Source organism: Monodelphis domestica, chromosome 4 (assembly GCF_027887165.1).
Source record: "Monodelphis domestica isolate mMonDom1 chromosome 4, mMonDom1.pri, whole genome shotgun sequence".
NCBI classification, from domain to species: Eukaryota; Metazoa; Chordata; class Mammalia; order Didelphimorphia; family Didelphidae; genus Monodelphis; species Monodelphis domestica.
In genome coordinates, this window is record NC_077230.1 from 434,125,209 (window position 1) to 434,145,098 (window position 19,890).

The following is a 19,890-nucleotide window of genomic DNA, read 5'->3' on the forward strand; positions in this document are numbered from 1 at the left end:
TTCAACATGTTCATCTCTCAATAGAATCACAGGGGGGACTTTGTAAATAGAATCCACTCCCTACCACCCCCCACCCTCGGCTTATCCAACTGAGCTCTTCCAACTCAGCACATCCCATTTGCATGCCTATTGGACATTACCACATAGGTAATGCATACAGGATGATAAAGGGAGTGGTGTGGGCCATGAGCACTCTCTCTGCTTCCCTGGACAGTGGCTCAAGAGGTGGATGGAGAGTCATGTGGGAGGATCAACATGTGGTCAGACATGGAGTAGAAAAATAGGCTTTAAACCTCTACCTATTTGCTTTCTTTATTTCAAGTGATTATTAATAAACTCGATGGAAACTAAGAACCTGGAGTTTGTAAATTAAATTTAGCAAAGGGACATGGGAACCCAGAGGGCCTGCCTGTAGAAAGCAGTCCCTGAGCTATTCACTAAAGTTTCTCAGAGAGCATAATCCAGGCCTCAGGGTGAGAGTGTAAACCTTGAAATTTCTCAGACTTGTGAATGTTAAAAATTTCCCCATTGGACTGGGAACATTCCCCATTTTGATGAGAAAACTCCTTGCTATGGGAGGACCTCTACTCCACCCGTACTTAAGACTGCTTTAGGGGAGAAAACTCCTTGCTAAACAAAGAAAGTACCATGCTTATAATAAGGCAAGGAGTTCTTTGAGCCATGCCTGTTTTTTAGAATTGATACAATGAGATGCTAGGTACCTAAAAGGGTCGGGCAAGTTTTCTCTTAATGAGATTAGTTGACTCAGCTGTGTTTTCACTGGTTCAGACTTACTGAGGAGATTTGTCGACTTAGCAAGAATTCAGATGGGCAGTCCTTTGGAAAATGTCTACAGTGATTGGTAGATGTAAGGAATTAGGGGAGGTGACATGGGAGAAAACCCCCTATATAAGAAAAAGCAGAATCTCTTGAAAGAAAAAAAAAATCCTTTTGGAAGATCTCTGATGAGGATCGCTTGGGAAGAATCTCTTGAGAGAGGCTCTGGAGAAGGGAAGCTCTTGGAGGACAATCTCTAAGGAGGTCTCGCTGGAGCTCCTCTGAGGGGACTCTGGCCCTCTGGAGGCTCTGGAGAGAGGCCCTTTGGAACAGTCTCTGGCTGGAAGGCTCTTTAAGGAGGACTCTGGCTGGAACTCTCTTTGGTGAAGTCAGCTGAGATGGAGCTGGCCTGGTGTCACTAGAATCCTTGCTTAGACAGACCTTGTAGTGAGTGTTAAAAGAGTGATTGACTGATCTCGCTCTCTTAAAACTCAGGTCTAGGCCATGTTGGCTTAAGGCCCTTCATACTTATTTCCTTTTTCTCTCTTTCTCTCTTTCCTTTAATTCCACATTTGTATTAATTAACATCTCTATAAAACCCAGTTGACTTGGGTATTTGAATAATTGGGAATATTTCCCTGGCGACCACCTTATATTTGATTTAAAAACCAAGACACTACCCTCTCTTATATCTATCACAATTTATATCTTCCACCATTTTAACTCACTACAGTTTACAACATCACTCTTTTAACTGTTACAGTTTAAGGCCTTCAACCATTTTAAATCTAACAAGAGTAAGCAAAGTCATGAAGTTGGAGATATTTGAGATGAGATCCTGGCTCCAGAAACAGTGGGACTAGGTGAGAGTTTCTGAAATGAGGCATGAGCAATTTGAAGAGCCATGAATGACCGGATGTGGAGGGGGTGTTGGGTCAATAGTGACTGACCCAAGGGGTGTCAGCAGAGGAGGAGTGTGTCCTTTGTGGGAGGGATGGATTGGTGAGGGGATAGCCTGGAACTCCAAGGAGGAAGTGAATGGGATTCAGCCAGGTCTTTTCAGTCTCTTTTCCATCTTTGTCCCAGACTTTCACCATCACACTTGATTCACATCTCCTTTACCATTCAGCCCAACTGGTCTTTTGACCCAACCAGGCAGACTCTGGAACTCACCTTCTGCATGGACTGCCTTCCCATCGGTTTGACCTGACCTTCAAGGCTCAGCTCAGCTCTTGCCTCTACCCACCCACCAGGGCACCTCTGGGATGGAGGAGCTGATAGCATGGGCTCTCCTTGGGCATTCCTGGGGCTGTTGGAGAGGATGGGGCAGTGGGCAGTGCTCTGGCCGTGGCTTGAAATCCTACTTCAGAAACTAAGCTGTAAGATTCTGGTCAAGTTAAGATGTTTCTCCTTTACAATTTCCTTATCTGCAGAACTCAGGAAGTAATAGCCAAAGCTTTCATGGGAAGCACTTTGCACCCCTTAAAGCCCCGACCCACTGTGAGCTTTGCCATGATCACCTCTATTTCCTCCCAGAGCTCAGGCCTGGGATAAAGGCAGAAGCTCCGCAGCTTCAGTGCTGGGAGAGGCTGGAGGCCAGATAAGGAAATAAGAGACCACTAGCTGCAGCCTCTGCGGGAGGATCCTCAGACTGACATCAGCCCTGGGGAGTCCTTTCCGCTGGGGCTCCTGTTCTGGTTCCATCGATCTGAATCTGGGGCTTCTCTGTTGATCCCCTTCCCCGGGTGGAGCCTGTCCTGGCCCCAGTCCCTCCTCCTCGCTGGAAGCCCTCTTCACAGCCTGGTTTAAGTTCATCCTGAGACTGTGTGGACTGTAAGGTGGCACTTCGGCATTCCAAGCAGGTCCCAGTTTTATGGATGGTCTCCACCAGGGACGAGCACAGCCTGCAGCAGTGTGTTAGCTGGGAAAAACACAGAACGATTTAAGAGTCAGAAAAACCAAGTCTAATCAGGAGGGGGACAGTGTTCAGTGTTTGGGGCTCCAGAGAGTCACAGGCCCAAACCCCCAGAGAGCCGAAGGCCCCGCCCTCTGGCCACAGTACCCCAAGATGGGGGGGAAAGGGGGGGCCCTCGGAGGGCTCGGGGGACGGAGGAGGCCATGACTGACCCATAAAGAAGCCGGATCAAAAGCGTTCTGAACAGTCCTGATCCAGAAGCGACTCTTCCTCCCCTCAAGAGAGCCCCCTGGAGTCCCCCCAACCTCCTCTCTGGGCCTCTTAAAACCTGTCAGGGCCCATGATGGGGCCTCAGAGCCAAGGGGGGCCTCTGCAGACTTCAGCCTCCTTTCCTGGCCATCCAATGGATGCAGATGTTGCTCAGAGATGCCTTGACCCAGTCTGCTTCCCTCCTGCACCGCTGTGTCTGCATCCCTTCATGGACCCATTATTCTGGCTTCCTCTTCCTCCCAGATGCCCCCTTTCCTCTCCCAGGGAGCTGACAAGGCCCCAGACCCCCTCCTGCTCTGCTGCAGTCCCTGAGGAAGGGGGGGGTGTCCCGCCTTGAGGCCCCCCCCCAAGGCCAGGAAGCTGGAGCCTGCTAGAGCTCAGGGCTTGGAATCAGGGAGGCCTGAGATCACCTGGACAAGTCACTTTGGTCTGCTCACCTCAGTTTCCTCCCCTGATAAATGGGCTGCAGAAGGACATGGTGAAGCCGCCCAGTCTCTGCCCAGAAAGCCCCAAAGGAGTGGGAGTCAGACAGGCCTGAACAGCCTCAGCCCAGCAGCCCAGCAGACAGACACACAGACACCCCCAGACTGTCCTCTGTCCATCAGGGCTCTCAGTCTGTGCTCAGAGGCTGCTGCTGCCTTCTGTGGCCTCCTCCAGGGCAGGAGGGGTTCCTGGGCTTCCCCCAGGCCTCTGGAGGGTCTTTGGGCCTCTGGGCTGGGGCGATGCTGAAGGAGACCCTCCTCAGCTGGCCCAGAGGCCCAGGAGACCCCGAGGAAACAGCTCTGTTTCCCCCACTCTCTCTGGACCAGCTTCCCCACAGCCCCAGCTCAGGCTCTTATTGTCCGGATCTCACCATGGGGGAAACTGAGGCAAAGGCTGGGAAGGGCCTTGGCCAGGCTCCCCCAGCTGGGCCGTGTCTGAGGCCAGGTTTGAGCCCAGTTCTTGGGGGTTCCAGGCCCAGGAGGGCAGCCCCAGAGTCACCTGATGCCTCCTCTGGGGAGAGGGTTGGCGCTTCTGTTGGGGAGCCCCCGGGGTCCCCCAAAGCAGAAGGATCAGCAGGATGTTCAGAGATCCCTGGAGGAGGGGAAGCTGTGGGAGGGGCCTGGAGGGTCAGCTGCTGCCCTGTGCCTCAGTTTCCTTTTCTGTCAGAAGCGGGGTCCTGGCACCCCCTCCTCAGGTCCTGGGAGAGGATGGATCCATTCACTGATCAGTCAATCAGTAGACACTTATTAGGCACCTGCTGTGTGCCAGGCTTTAGACTGAGGCAGCCTCCAGTGGAACTAAGCAGCAGCAGGGCAGGGCTGGAGGGGAAATGGGGGGAGGGGAGAAGGCTGCAGCCGCCCAGCTGGGGAACATTTCCTATATGACCCCTCCCCCACCAGGAGGCTTAACCCAGGGACCAAGGCAGGAGAACTCCATTTCCCAGAATGCCTGTCAGGACACCATTCAGGTCCTGTCCCTCTCCATGGAGGACTCCATTTCCCAGAATGCCGTTTCCTGACTTCTTAGTGTTGGTTCTTCACCACGGTGGAAGCCGCAAAGCATGCTGGGAACCCCGCCGTGGGCAGGCTTGGCTACTGGAAGTCTCACCTCTGTGCTCCGAACTTCCCGCTCTGGCAGCTGAGACTTTCTCCTCCCTAACTTTTGGGGACCGGGAAGACCCGGGGTGGATCCGTTCCTGCTTACTGAGCTGGGAGGGGGGACGCGTGTGCGCATGTTCGCTGAGAGAGGCGGGGCAGGAGCCACTTGTAAGGGCTTGTGGTGGGGGGAGGGGCTGTCCGTCACCTTAGAAAAGGCACAAACCCGGAAGTTCCTGGTCAGGGTGGGGCGGCTCTGTGTGCCTCCTGAGCCTTGGCAGGGCTTTATCTCCCCTCCCCAGGGAAGCTAGGAGGCAGCTGGGGGCGGGGCTGCTCCGGCCTCTTCCCCCATCAGATCAGAGCACACCCGGGGAGAAGCAGCCTTCTGGAGCCTGTCAGGGGGCAGCGGGGGTGCCCGTGCCCACATGCCGGGGAAGGAGCCCCGATTTCGGGCCCTGAAGAAATGCCAGCCCGCTCTCCCCGCCTCCACCTGATGCCCCCCATTCCCCAGTAACCCCCAATCCAGCCAGTGCAGCATCTGAAGATGGCGTCAGAGCGGGGCGGGGCTTCTTCCCGGCCAGTCCCGGGCCCTTCCCAGCCCGAGGCTCCCTTTTCTCCCCTGAGGCCAGGAAAGGCCAAAGAGCCCCTCTGAGCCCTCCCCTTCTCCCCCCAGGCGCACACAGAGCATGTCTCCCCCCTCGGGGCTGCCACCCCCTGAAGCACCCCAGGGTGGCCCCGCAGCCAGAGAAATGGCCCCCGGGACCCCGAGGTCCCCCTCCCAGGTGAGTGCAGCTGAAGGAAAGAGCTGGAAGGGCTGCTGAGAAGGGCTCCAGCCAGGCTCCTCTTCCGGGCCAGAGGACGGGGGGGGGGGGGGGGGGGGGGGGGGAATGTTTGGGGGGCTGCTTCCTGGGTCAGGCAGTGGCTCAGCCCCTGCCAGGCCTTTGGGCATCATCAGATAGTGAGAAGTGGGGGTGGGGGAGGGTTGGGAGCTGCTGAGCACATTCTGCACCTTGTTCTGGCCTCCCAGGGCGGGCCCTGATGTTCTCCCCACAGTCCCTGCTCACAGCCCCTCCCCCCTGGCCACAGAGAGCCTCCCTGGTGGGTGCTGGGAATGGGGGGGTGACAGCCAGCGTTGGGCTTCCTCAGCTCCAGGAGGAAGAGCCTGGCAGGGCTGGCACCGAGCTGGGCACAGGGGCGCCAGGGGAGGGGGCTGGGCTGGCCGAGGAGAGCTGCCCTAGAGAGGAGAGCAGACAGGGCCTGGCAGGAAGGTGCCATCCAAGGGCTCTTCTGGTTCCTGAAGGCCAGTCAGGGACAGGGCGGCCCCCTGAGCTGGGTGAGCCCCGGCTGTGCCTGGCCTGGGGGGTTCCTGCAGTTCCTCCGTGTTTGTTCCCTCCGTGGAGAACATTGCGAGGATCAGAGACGTCTCTGGGCCATTTTTCTGAGCTCAGAATCCAGAATTTCTCTGTGGTCAGTGACAGCTGCAGATGACACCCCCCCCCCCCCGCCCCCCAAAATGGTCCCCAGAGCGGGAGCAGGTGTTTGCGGGTGTCTGACGGTTCCTCAGCAAAGTCATTGCCAGGCTGCAGGGTGCAGAGGAGGGCAGCAGGCCGGCGGGCAGAGGGCTTTGGTCCCTGTCGGTGCCTTTGAGTTCTTAAATTCAGCATAAGCTTAAGAGAAGAGAATTTAATGAAAATAAAGCTGCTGTTCTTCCCGCAGACGTCTTCCATATCTGTCATTGCTCTAATTTTTTACATATTTCCCCCCCGCAGTTCCAGGATCCTTGTTCTCTCCATCCCACCTTCCCTCCCCCCTCCTGAATTGACAGGCGATTCCACAGGGTTCTCCCTACATTATCACTCACAATCTAGTTCCGTGTTATTCACTTTTGTAACAGAGTCATCTTGGAGACCCCAAACTGCCAATCCTGTAACCGTAGAAACAAGCGAGGAGTCATTGGTTTTCTTCGGGATTTTCTCCTATGATAATTAATGCATCAAATTCCGCCCCTTCCAATCCTGTGGCCACTATTCCGCTGTTTAGCTTGACATCTTGTACACAATTACTGCAATAACTGGGAGCAACTTGTAAAAACTGCAGTCACTTATCTAAAGGATTGCATGTGACCACCTGGTTCGTGATGGGTAATATAAAGGCAATAAAACACTTTTCCTTTCCACGTGCATAAGATCAGTTGTAGGAAGTCCAAGAATGAATCTGAGTAAATCAAGTTTTCTTGCAGAAGGTGAGACTTGAATCCAGACCTGAAGGAATCCAGTGTGCTCAGGAGGCAGAAACTAGTGGGGATAGTCAGTGAAGGCTCAGGGAAGAGGCTGAATGAAGAACCTGGGAAAATGCAAAGTCAAAAGAGTTGTAGAGCATTGTGTGAGGAACAAGAAAGATCCCAGTGTCACTGGATTCATAGAATATGGAAGGGAATAAAGGTAGAGGGAAGCTTTCAGGGTGACCCGCCTTGCCTTATTTGTGGCTGTCCAGGTGGAATACCAAGCCCTTTGGTGCTTTATATTCCTGGGAAGAGTCTAGGCTGAAGAAGGCTCATTCTGGTGGCTGTGGCTTTCCAGGTAATAGAGGGCACAACCTGGGGCAGAGAGTCTGGCAGGGGCCTGAGGTCCTGGCCTTGGGTGCCATTGGAGGTCAGCTGTGATTTTGGCACTAGAATTTGGTCAGCCCCTAAGCTGATGAAGGTCAGAGTGAGTGAGATCAGAAACTTAAGCCCTAGCCTAAGACAAGACCTTAAGCCATCAGCATTTCAAAGGTCCAATTGAATCAACAGGGAGAGGGGGTGCTCTGAACTTTCAGCCCTCAGACGCAGAAAATAAGCTGAGAATAACAAGCAAGGACTGAAGTTGAAGAGGGTACCCCAACTTCTCAGAAAAGAGAGCCTACCTAAAATTAGATAGAAAAATGAGCAAAGAACAGCAAAAACACCTGACTCTAAAGAACAATTTGTATATCTGATATGTGTAATAAAAGGGTACTTCTTGGCTATATTGGTGGTACTTTAGTGGAGTCCAAAAGGAGGACTGTAATAAATGGTACTTCTTTACTATATTTGAATGACTTTTCTGTGAGATCCAAAAAGGGAGTTTGTAGCGACGGAACAGAGAGTGGAAGAGATAGGAACCTAGATGAGTCGACTCCTACTCTTCTTTCACCTCCCCTGATTGAGGTTGTTTAGGGGTGCTGCTCAGGTTAAAGGGTATCCCCTGATGTGAAAGGGTGATGGAGAATTGAAGGAAAATCTCCCCTATCAGATAGACCCCGGGGTAACCCTAGATTCCCTGGCACAATGAGGACCCGGAAATAAACTTCCCTAATATCCTTCCCCCAAAGGGGGATGGGTCTTGACAGATCTCTGTTAAAGCTGGTTTTCAGATACCTTCTCAAGGTTCCCAAACTAAATGACTAGGTAGAATCTGACTACAGCATAAGGTTTTAATGACTTTAAGATAGGGCAGGTGGAGGAGATGAAAAGAGGGGCCCAGTGTCCTTAGAGTCCCTATCATGGTCCTTGCCTCAAGTGGCTGTATAGCAGGCTTGAGTTTCACTGTTCCCTACCAACTAAATTCCCAAACTATAGTATATTTAACCTAAGGAATGACAAAATAGGTGCAAGAGGGCTGAAAGGTGGAGCCAGTCTCTCCTTGACAGTGAGTCCACAACTCCCTCATCTGAGGGGTCTGCTCCTCCGTAAAGGTGTTCCTAGAGGTATCAGACTGATGATATTTGACTGAAGAATTTTAGGTCGTTGAACTAACAAGTCTCTCTTATGGCTCTTGGTGATCTCCTGTGAATTTTAAAATTACTCCACCCTACTTAGATCATACTTTAGAAGATATGTTTTAGCTATTTCCTGATTAGTAACAATAGAGATACTTGGTCTAACAGAATCAGGTCTTAGGAACTCTACATTTCTCCCCTACTTAATTTAACAAGTTCAGGAATGTCTGTACCTCTACTCAAGGATTAAGTATCTAAGAAGATGGCCTTCAACAGACATGTGCAGAAACAGCTGACAGACCCCTGGGCTGTCCTAAGTCAAGCTAAGCTAACATTAGTATAGATGAGATGCAGGAAAGTGATGTAAAACCATCTGTATAGGGCACATGACTTCCTCTCTTCACCCTCTTTTCCCGGAGAGGCAGCTCTAGCTGCCACCACGCCAAGCTTAATTCACACTCCTCAGCAAGGAAATTGCTTCCTGCTTGGTTGAGGTTTCAGCTCAAAAAGCCCAGAATTCTATCTGGATCTCTTTCAGGTCTCCTTTCCTGTACCAGAAAGCTTTGCTTTCCAGTTGATGTTGTCACTCAAACTCCTCTGGCAAAATTTCATCTTTCCCTCTTGCACCCATCCTTACATATGCTATGTATGCATATGAAATGTTAAAAAATATCCATCAAATGCTGAAAGAGAGGGTTGCAATGAGAAGAGGGAAAGGAGAGAATATGGGATAAATTATATAACATAAAGAAGCATGAAAAATCATTGTGGGGAAAGTAAGATAAGGGGGGTGGTATGCAATGCTTCACCTTTACTCTCCTCATAACTGGCTCAGAGATGGAAAAACAAGTATAGAATTCTATCTTACCCTACAGAGAAGGGAAAGGGGAATAAGTCAAAGGAAGAGGGAGGTAATAAGAGGGAGATGTGAAAATTAAAATTAATCTCAATAATATTAGATTTTAAAAGATTTTTTAAATAATCATTAGAAGTAAGGGAATAAAAGGGAAAATTCATTTTGAATGTACACTCATGCCAAAGGGTACTTCCCCCAATTGGTTTTTGTCAATGTGCCCAGCAAAACACTGGTTTTACTTTCTTTCTTCTATTTCCCTCTTATCTCTAACTATTGTAGTTTCCTTAGAAGGTCCAGTTTTGTATGCACCTGTAGTTAGAATATATTTAGAGGTACAAGATGATTATATTAAATGATCAATTGGGGAGACTAGTCTCCCAAATGATCATCAGGAAGAACTGTGAAGATAGTTTTAATCTCTATTCTTTAGATTTTAGCCATCAGGAATGTATACACCCCCCCCCCCCTTAAGGATTAAGTGGGCGAGGGGGGAGGTTTATCACCCAGGTGTGCTGCCAACTGACAAATCAGAAACAACTGGCTGCCCCCTGGGCAGTCTGAAGCCAGGTTCAAGCTGCCATTGGTACACATAAAATGGACCACAGGCACAGGAAGTGATGCCAAGAACTGTCTTTAAATTTGGTGGTCACTTCCTGAGAGGGAACTTGGCCTTGGACGATCTCGGGCTTGATACCTCAGTCTGGCAACTTTAGACTGACACTTGGGTGGGTGAGTGAAAAAGACTGACTCCCTTTACTTGCCTTTCCTGGAGACACTAGCCTCTGGAGTGGATCCTTGTCTTGGAGGCGCCTGCTGTGACTGGAAGCCTATTTAATTAATCACTGGGCCCCCTTTGCTGGGGCCTCTGAAGCCCTTCCTGGTTCGGACCAGGCCAGAGTAACACTCTCTCTTCTCTCTCTCATTTTCCTTACTTTCTTTCTCTCTATTTCCAAAGAAAACTTCCATAAAAGTCATTCTGACTTGAGTAATTCATTGGAATTTAGTAATTAAATTCCTGGTGACCATACTCTTAATTATTCAGTTCAGCCATAATTTTTACAGATGGGGGAGTGGGGGAAAGTGACAAAAAGCAAAATACTGGTGACGAGGAAAAGTGAGATAGGGAATAGAGTATAGGATGATGGGGAATATATGGTAATCATAACCATTGAATGTGAATGGGATGAACTCACCCATTAAACAGAAGCAGATAGCAGAGTGAATTAAAAACCAGAATCCTGTACTATATGTTGTGTACAAGAAACATTTCAGTCAGGGTGATACACAGATTTAAACTTTGTATTAGTTAAGAAGGCAGGTGGCCAATTGTAATAACTAAAAATTAAATTATGAAGTTATTAGTATTTTAACAATTTAGTTTAGCATCGATTATCAAAAACAATATATTACTAAGAGTCCTAAAGGTGAATCAATGGAATAGACTAGAGGTAAATGACCTCAGAAGCTAGCATTAGATGAATGCAAAGATCCCAGCTTTTGGCACAAGAATTCACTATCTGACAAAAACTGTTTGGATAATTGAAAACGGTATGGGAAAATCAGTTCTAGATCAACATCTCACACCCTATACCAAGATTACTTCAAAATGCAAATGACTGAAATATAAAGAATAAAATCATGAAAAAATTAGGTGAAGATAGGATGGTATACCTGTCAGATCTGTGGGTACGGAAGGAATTTAAGACCAAGCAAGAGAAAGAGAACATGACAAGATGTAAATTGTAAATTACATCAAATTAAAAAGGTTTTGTTCAAACTAAACCAAATGAAACCCAAATTAGAAGGAAAACAATAAGCTGGGGAAAAATCTTTATAACAAACCTCTGACAAAGGTTTAATGTCCCCAAAATATAAAGAACTAAGTCAAATTTACCAAAAAAACCCAAGCCATTCCTCAATCGATAATTGGGCAATGGACATGAACAGGCATTTTTCACATGAAGAAACCCAACCCATCAATAAGCACCTGAAAAAGTGTTCTAAATCCCTCCTGATTAGAGAAATGCAAATAAAAAAATACACTGAGGTACCACCTAACACTTTGCAGATTGGCCAATATGGCAGCAAAGGAAAGGGATAAGTGATGGAGGGGTTGTGGTAAAATTGGGACTCTAATGCACTGCTGCAATAGTTGTGAATTGGTCCAGACATTCTGGAAGACAATTTGGAGCTTTGCCCAAAGGGCTTTAAAAGACTGCCTGTCCTTGGATCCAGCACACCACTGCTAGGGGTTATACCCCAAAGAGATAATAAGGAAAAATGTTGCTATAAAAATATCACTAGCCACAATCTGGTGGCAAAAAAATTCGAAAATGAGTGGGTGTCCCCGGACGGGGGAATGCCTGAAGAAATTGTGTGATCTGATGGTGATGGAATACTATGTGCTGAAAGGAATGGTGAACTGGACGATTTTCATATGAACTGTAATTGACCTCCAGGAACTGATGCAGAGAGAAATGAGCAGAACCAGGAGAACATGGTACACAGAGACTGATACATTGTGGGATGATCCTATGTAATAGATGTTTCTACTAATAGCAATACAGTGATCCAGGACAATCCTGAAGAACATCTAAAAAAGAGTGTGATCCACATCCAGAGAAGGAACTGTGGAGCAGAAATATAATGATTGATCATGTGGTTCAATAGGGATATGATTGGGGTTTTGGAGTTAAAAGATCACTCTATTGCAAATATGAATAACATGGAAATCAGTTTGGAACAGTGAGATATATATGTATATATATCTCACTGTTATATATATCTATATCTCACTGTTCCAAACTGATTTCCAAACTGATATATATATATAAAATTCATAGAATTGCTCATCAGCTCCAGGAATGGGGAGGGAAGAGGGGAGGGAAAAATTATGACTCATGGAACCATGGGAAAATATTCTCAAGAAATAAATCAATTAAAAAAAAAACAGTTAAAAAATATTGCCATTCCTTTCCTCCTCATATTTAACTTTTCTCTTTGTGTACCTAAATATAAAATGACTGAATATATTCCAGAAACATGTTTTGGCTATGGCACATCCTAAGCAGTGGTTCCCCAAATTCTCAATATAACATATGTCTTCATATAGCTATAATCAGTGTCTGATCCCATATAATTATGGAATCCTCTTTATGGTTTCACCTAGATAATAGTATTTCAGCCTTTTAGGAAATGAAGTAGAGAATTCTTTTGTCTTTGTTTTCTCACTAATCACTGGTAATATTTTCCCCCCTAGAATAGTATATGCTACTTTCTCAGAAACTCTTGAAAAAAATGTTACCAGATCAATTCTGACACTTGGGATGAGGAGGAATTTCAGATCACCTCCTTTCTTTCTACTCTACAGAATAAACCCAGCTTACTCAGAGAGGATTTCCCAGCCCCATTTTCCATAGGGGAAAGCATTTCAGAGTAACTCACCTCTACAGGTCTTACTCTTCTAATGTCATTCTCACTTTAGACACAAAATGCCTTTGTCATTATTCCATTGGGTTCTGAATGGTTGATCTCCAGTGCTGGCTCTGCCACTTATACTCATTAGGAGCTTGAGTAAATCCTTTGTGTGTTTCAGTTTCTTTCAGTTATTTGATGAGGGTTGTACTAGTTGGATTCCGAAGGTTCAGCTTTGTGTCTCATGACGTTTGCTGGTTTAGGGATTAATAACACTCAAGGATGTGACTGTGGACTTCACCCAGGAAGAATGGGTCCTGTTGGACCATTCTCAGAAAGAGCTGTACCTGGAGATCATGCTGGAGAATGTACAGAATCTACTCTCTGTGGGTAAGAACCATTTCTTCTGCTGACCCTAAAACTCTTATTAAGGAAATGTCTTCATTCCAAGTGAAATACGTAGGATTTTGAGCCTTTTTTATGATTAAAAGAGGAAAAGTACTAATATTTGCCCTATGTTATCCTCCTGTCTGCTTTCTATTTTAAAAAAATAAAGTTAAATTAATGAGAATAAAGTCATTCCCTAATTAACAAATGATTAAAGGTTATGAATAAGCAGTTTTCAGATCACTTCTTAACCTTGTGGAAACATGTTCTAAATCCCTCTTGATTAGAGAAGTAAGTTAAAAGCCCTCTGAGCTACCACTTCACCCCTTCCAGATTGGCTAACATAACAATAATGTAAAATTAGAAACGTTGGAATGAATGTGGCAAAATTGGGACACCTAATACATTGCTGGTCCATCCATTCTGGATAGTGATTTGGAATTACTACAAAAGTGCCATAAATTGATGTAACCCTTTTGATCAAGTAACACCACTACTAGGTCTCTACCCCAAAGAGATCAGAAAAAACTTGAAGGACCTACATGTAGGAAAACATTTGTTATTGCTGTTTTGGTGGAAACAAACAATTGGAAATTGAAGTGATGTCTATCAGTTGAAGAATGGTGGAATAGAGTGTGGTATGTAATGGTAATGGAATACTATTGTGCTTTAAGAATTGATGAATGCAATGATTGAAGAAAGACCTGAAAGACTGACATGAACTGACTCAGAGTGAAACAAGCAGAGCTAGGATAATATTGTACACAGTACCAGTAATATTGTGGAATGGTCAACTCAGGTAGACTTGGCTAGTCTCAGCAATACAAAGATCCAGTACAATTCCGAGGGACTTATGACTGAATGGCTCCAGATAAAGAACTCTTGGAGTTAGAATTCAACTGAAAGCATACAATTATTCATTAATTTGGGGGTTTGTTTTGAGATTGTGGTTTTATGATTATTCATATTTATGATTATTCAATTACAAAAATAAATAATATAAAAATAAAATTTTAACATAATTGTAAAATTGTAGCTCACAGCCCTTAATTCTGCTTAGTCTAGTGAGTTTATCCTTATCCCTCCTTCACTGTTTCCTCAAATTGCAGGCCACTAGAGAAGAATGGGAAGGAAAGGAATAAACATTTCAAAATGTCTGCTCTGTGCCCTCTCCTGCGTAAAGGAGTAACATTCCTATGAGTTTGATACTCTTGTCCTCAATTCATAGTTGAAGCAACTATCGCAAACAGGTTAAATAATTTGCCCAAGAGCACCTACTTGCCAACCCTCTGGATAAATTCAATTTGTTTTTCTGATTTCCAAGTTCTGTTCTTTTACCCCTTTGCTACAAGTTGCCTATAATTTCTAGATGGTGGAAATTGTGGAATATGCTTATCCTTCTATTACAAGAGGTAAATAAAGATGCAATTTTCTGATTATAAATAGGTTCCATGATCTCTGCCCTCCTACAAATATCCCAACAGTGAATATAACAGAAAGCATTCTGTAGTCCTTACTGGCATGTCGTTAAAAAGACCATTTTTTTTTTATTTTTCTCTGCTAATTCTTTCCTTCTTTCTTATGGCCAGGCCTTCTAGTTCCTAGAGAAAATTGTATCTCCTGTTTTCAGCAATGGGAAGCACCATGGCTGCTAGATCAAGAATTTCCAAGGAGCTCGTGTCCAGGTGAGTGACGTGAAAGGAGATATATAAAGCCTATTATCCCTTAACAGTTCTATCTGTTGTAGTGAAGAGAGTACTAGACTTGGGGGCTGGCAGACCAATGCCGAATCATGCTGTTCATTTTCTGAGTCATGGATGGTAGACTCAGTATCCATATATATATATATATATATATATATATATATATAAACATTTAGTATGTTTGCACTAAATGACATAATATCTCCATCTATATAGAAAAGAAGAAAACTTATGTCCCACTTTGAAAATTAATACATAAGAGTTATAGATTGAAGTTTCTCCCTTTAGCATATAAAATTTACCAAGAATGACAATGTGATAGTGCATCCAAAATGATTAGAACAGAGTCTCTAGAAGGTTACCTGAAATTCACAAAATTTGAGAATAAGCAAAGCATAGCTTTTTAAGAAAGATAGAAAGGATAATGGAGAAAGACTGTGGACAATGCTTGCTTAGGCACAGGGTTTTAGTTGTAGTCTATCAGGAAGTTGGTCAGGCCATTCCTCCATTCTTTACTCATGAGTAAAGATGAGTTTATATGAGTTGCAAAGTATGATGAGGATCTAATACCCTCCTATGTCACAGATCTGTTGTGAGGTTTCATTGTTATTGTATATAAAAATATTTCTAAAATTATCTATCTTGTAGATATGGCCAAATAGTATATGCAAATACAGGTTCTGCTTGTTTAACTTTCAAAATTCCTTTTTGCTTGTGGAAATAGAATAAAAATTATTGACTTTCTGCCATCAGAGTAAAGAACATATATTTCTGTGTGTCTGTGTGTCCTCCTTCCTCCTGTGTTAATATCATTTTTTGTTTTCTTCAGAGGGAAAGAGTAATTTTGAAGTGAAGGAGATGTTTGAGAAGTTGAGTCATTGTGTGGAAGTATGTGGCCCTCAAAGATTCATGACCGAGGTTCCCTGCAACTTTATTTTGAGAGAAATCTGTGACTCTAATATGAAGGTAAATAAAAATCCAAAGAGTGACTGTGAATTCCATGAAACTCTAGAGAAATCCAGCCAATATTCCGTGCTAAATAGGTATACAAAATTGACCTCCAGGAATGAGTGTTGTCAGGATAGTAAATCCAGCAAGTGCTTTCCTGAAGAAGGACTTATTCACTCCTCTGAGAAATCTCCAGAAATGCCCATGTATAAAGGCACCCTAGGGAGATTGGCCTTTGGCTGCCATTTAGAACTCATTAAACATCCAAAAAGTAAACATGTAAATATGGTTTGTGTGAGTAATAAAGGAAGGAGACCTTTTAGTCAGAACTCTGAGATTGCTGTACATCAAATAATCCAATGTGGAGAGAAATCTTATGAATGTAAGCAATGTGGAAAGATTTTTACACACAAGTGCCATCTTGCTTCTCATCAGAGAATCCACACTCGAGAGAAACCTCTTGAACATAAACAATGTAGAAGGTCTTTTACATGGAAGGGCCATCTTGCTGCTCATCAGATTATCAACACTGGAGAGAAACCTTATGGATGTAAACAGTGTGGAAAGGCTTTCACAGAGAGTCGCTCTCTTACTGTACATCAGAGGATCCACACTGGAGAGAAACCTTATGAATGTAAACACTGTGGAAAGACTTTCACCGAGAGGTGCTCTCTTGTTGTACATCAGAGAATCCACACTGGAGAAAAACCCTTTGAATGTAAACACTGTGGAAAGGCGTTCAGACAGAGGAGCAATCTTGCTGTACATCAGAGAATCCACACTGGAGAGAAACCTTATGGATGTAAACACTGTGGAAAAGCTTTCACAAATAGTGGCTCTCTCATTGTACATCAGAGAATCCACACTGGAGAGAAACCTTATGGATGTAAACAGTGTGGAAAGGCTTTCACAGAGAGTCGCTCTCTTACTGTACATCAGAGGATCCACACTGGAGAAAAACCTTATGAATGTAAATACTGTGGAAAGACTTTCACAGAGAGGCGCTCTCTTGTTGTACATCAGAGAATCCACACTGGAGAAAAACCCTTTGAATGTAAACACTGTGGAAAGGCTTTCGGAGAGAGGAGCAATCTTGCTAGACATCAGCGAATCCATACTGGAGAGAAACCTTATGGATGTAAACACTGTGGAAAAGCTTTCACAAATAGTGGCTCTCTTACTGTACATCAGAAAATCCACACTGGAGAGAAACCTTTTGAATGTAAACACTGTGGAAAAACTTTCACAGATAGTAGGTCTATTACTGTACATCATAGAATCCACACTGGAGAGAAACCTTATGGATGTAAACAGTGTGGAAAGGCTTTCACAGATAGTGGTTCTCTTAATGTACATCAGAGAATCCACACTGGAGAGAAACCTTATGAATGTAAACACTGTGGAAAGACTTTCACAGAGAGGCGCTCTCTTGTTGTACATCAGAGAATCCACACTGGAGAAAAACCCTACAAATGTAAACACTGTGGAAAGGCTTTCAGACAGAGGAGCAATCTTGTTGTACATCAGAGAATCCACACTGGAGAGAAACCTTATGGATGTAAACACTGTGGAAAAGCTTTCACAAATAGTGGCTCTCTCATTGTACATCAGAGAATCCACACTGGAGAGAAACCTTATGGATGTCAACAGTGTGGGAAGGCTTTCACAGATGGTCGCTCTCTTACTGTACATCAGAGGATCCACACTGGAGAGAAACCATATGAATGTAAACACTGTGGAAAGACTTTCACAGAGAGGCGCTCTCTTGTTGTACATCAGAGAATCCACACTGGAGAAAAACCATATAAATGTAAACACTGTGGAAAGGCTTTCATACGGAGGAGCAATCTTACTAGACATCATAGAATCCATACTGGCGAAAAACCCTATAAATGTCAACACTGTGGTAAGGCTTTCAGACAGAGGAACAATCTTGCTGTGCATCAGAAAATCCACACTGGAGAGAAACCTTATGGATGTAAACAGTGTGGAAAGGATTTCACAAATAGTGGTTTTCTCATTGTACATCATAGAATCCACACTGGAGAGAAACCTTATGTATGTAAACACTGTGGAAAGACTTTCACAGAGAGGCGCTCTCTTGTTGAACATCAGAGAATCCACACTGGAGAGAAACCTTATGAATGTAAACAGTGTAGGAAAGTTTTCACACGTAGAAACAGTCTTGCTAGTCACCAGAGAGTTCACACTGGAGAGAAGCCTCATGAATGTAAACAATGTGGAAAGGCTTTTACAAGGAAGAACACTCTTGCCACACATCAGAGAATCCACACTGGGGAGAAACCTTATGAATGTAATCATTGTGGAAAGGCTTTCACCCAGAGGGCCTCTCTTACAAAACATCAGAGGATCCACACTGGAGAGAAACCTTTTGAATGTAAACAGTGTGGAAAAGCTTTTATAGATAGTGGCTCTCTTACTAAACATCAGAGGAGCCACACTGGGGAGAAACCTTATGAATGTAAACACTGTGGAAAAGCTTTCACAAATAGGTTCCATCTTGCTAGACATCAGAGAATCCACACTGGAGATAAACCTTATGAATGTAAACAGTGTGGAAATACTTTCACACGGAAGGGCTCTCTTACTCAACATCAGAGGATTCATACTGGAGAGAAACAGTTTTCTGTGGATTGAAAAATTAGTGCTATTCTCAAGATAATAGTTATTAATAATTAAGTTAGTAAACCTGGTCTCCAGTCTTTCCCCACCTCTTCCATCAAGCTCCCATCAAGACAAGATTACCCCACCCTCCATCTTTCTCCCTGTAGGACAAAAACTTTACAGCCTGTAAATGTTTGGGTTTGTAAATGTTCGGACTGTTCTTAGATCCTCACATGATCAAATCTGAAGTTCCCTTTTGTCTTAGAAGTTCTTCCCATTGAATCAAAGGCTTCCCTTAAGTAGTCAAGCCCAGTGGTTGGAATGATACTATGTACCCATTGTAAAACTTCAGCCCCTGCCAGATAATCCAGTTCCCCAGAACTTCCCTCTTTGCATCTGTCTCCAGCTTCCTCATCATTTTTAAACAATGTTAATTTCCTTGAATGTATCCATTGCAAATCGATTCAACTTAATATTCCTATCCTTTCATTTCTAGAATTGAACCATTGTAAAAATGTTATCCCTTCAGGGAGGCTTGATTGCTTCAGCATTCTCCTAGAAATAAGGGATTTTTCTGTGTATTTGGGGGGTATTTTTCTTAGGTCTATGGCTTAAGATAATGCTCCATATTTTTTCTCTCTCTCTCTCTCTCACTCAATAAAGCATTGCATATTAAGTGATAGTTTCCCCAGCTTCTCTTTAATAGTGGTTAAAGTGGTTTTACTTTGACATTTTCAAGATCCACGCAATTTCTCCTATTCACATTCTAAATGTACTTAATATGGAAAGGATTTTCCATGGAAGGTCTCTCTTCCTGCACATCATAGCATCTACATTGTAGAGAAACTTTATGGATGTCATTCATTTGGATAGGCTTACACATAAAGCTCTACAGTTGCTTCTTGTCAGAAAATCTTTACTGGAGAGAGACCTCATAAGTGAGACTGATCTTAGAGTTGGCACTCTTAGCTTTTTGACATAAGAGGATCCACACTAGAGAGAGCCTTTAGAAATATGAATATATTACGAATATAGAAATATGGGAAGGCCTTCAGGCTAATCATTTCTTATTCCCATTGAGAATTCCCTTTGGATAGAAATCTTATTTCTTTCATGAATGAAGTATTATATTTAAAATAGTTGTATGTCTTAAACTGTGGCAGTTAAAAGAGTTGGGGTCATAAACTGTAAGCATTAAAAGAGTTAAAATGGTTGAGGTTGTAAACTGTAGTGAGTAAAATAGTGGAAGACTTAAATTGTGATAGATATAAGAGTGGGTGAGTAATTGTGACAGCTGGAAATATGTTTTCACTACAGTGTTTTGTTTTAAATCAAATAAAAGGTGGTCGCCAGGGAAATATTCCCAATTATTCAAATACCCAAGTCAACTGGGTTTTATAGAGATTTTAATTAATACAAATGTGGAATTAAAGAAAAGAGAGAAAGAGAGAAAAAGGAAATAAGTATGAAGGGCCTTAAGCCAACATGGCCTAGACTTAAGAGAGAGAGATCAGTCAGTCAGTCTTTTATCACTCACCACAAGGTCTGTCTAAGCAAGGATTCTAGTGACAGAGTCTCCTCAGACAGAGTTCCCAACAGAGTCCTCCTCAAAGAGCCTTCCAGCCAGAGACTGTTTCAAAGGGCCTCTCTCAAGAGCCTACAGAGGGAAAGAGTCCCCTC

The 19,890-nt window shown here is 44.3% G+C and overlaps 1 protein-coding gene across 2 annotated transcripts; it reads left to right on the forward strand.

The window, feature by feature from the left end:
- Nucleotides 1-4,603: 4,603 nt before the first annotated feature.
- On the forward strand, nucleotides 4,604-18,886 carry LOC100013817 (zinc finger protein 850-like). Of its 2 annotated transcripts, XM_056825661.1 has the most exons (5): nucleotides 4,604-4,710; nucleotides 5,213-5,321; nucleotides 12,811-12,937; nucleotides 14,524-14,619; nucleotides 15,467-18,886. In XM_056825661.1, the coding sequence occupies exons 2-5, from the start codon at nucleotides 5,226-5,228 to the stop codon at nucleotides 18,241-18,243; spliced, it is 3,096 nt and encodes a 1,031-aa protein (XP_056681639.1). In that variant the 5' UTR covers nucleotides 4,604-4,710; nucleotides 5,213-5,225; the 3' UTR covers nucleotides 18,244-18,886. The 2 variants fall into 2 exon arrangements, with proteins under 2 accessions (XP_056681639.1, XP_056681640.1); XM_056825662.1 differs by lacking the exon at nucleotides 4,604-4,710 and having other exon boundaries at nucleotides 4,778-5,321; nucleotides 12,729-12,937.
- Nucleotides 18,887-19,890: the final 1,004 nt, after the last annotated feature.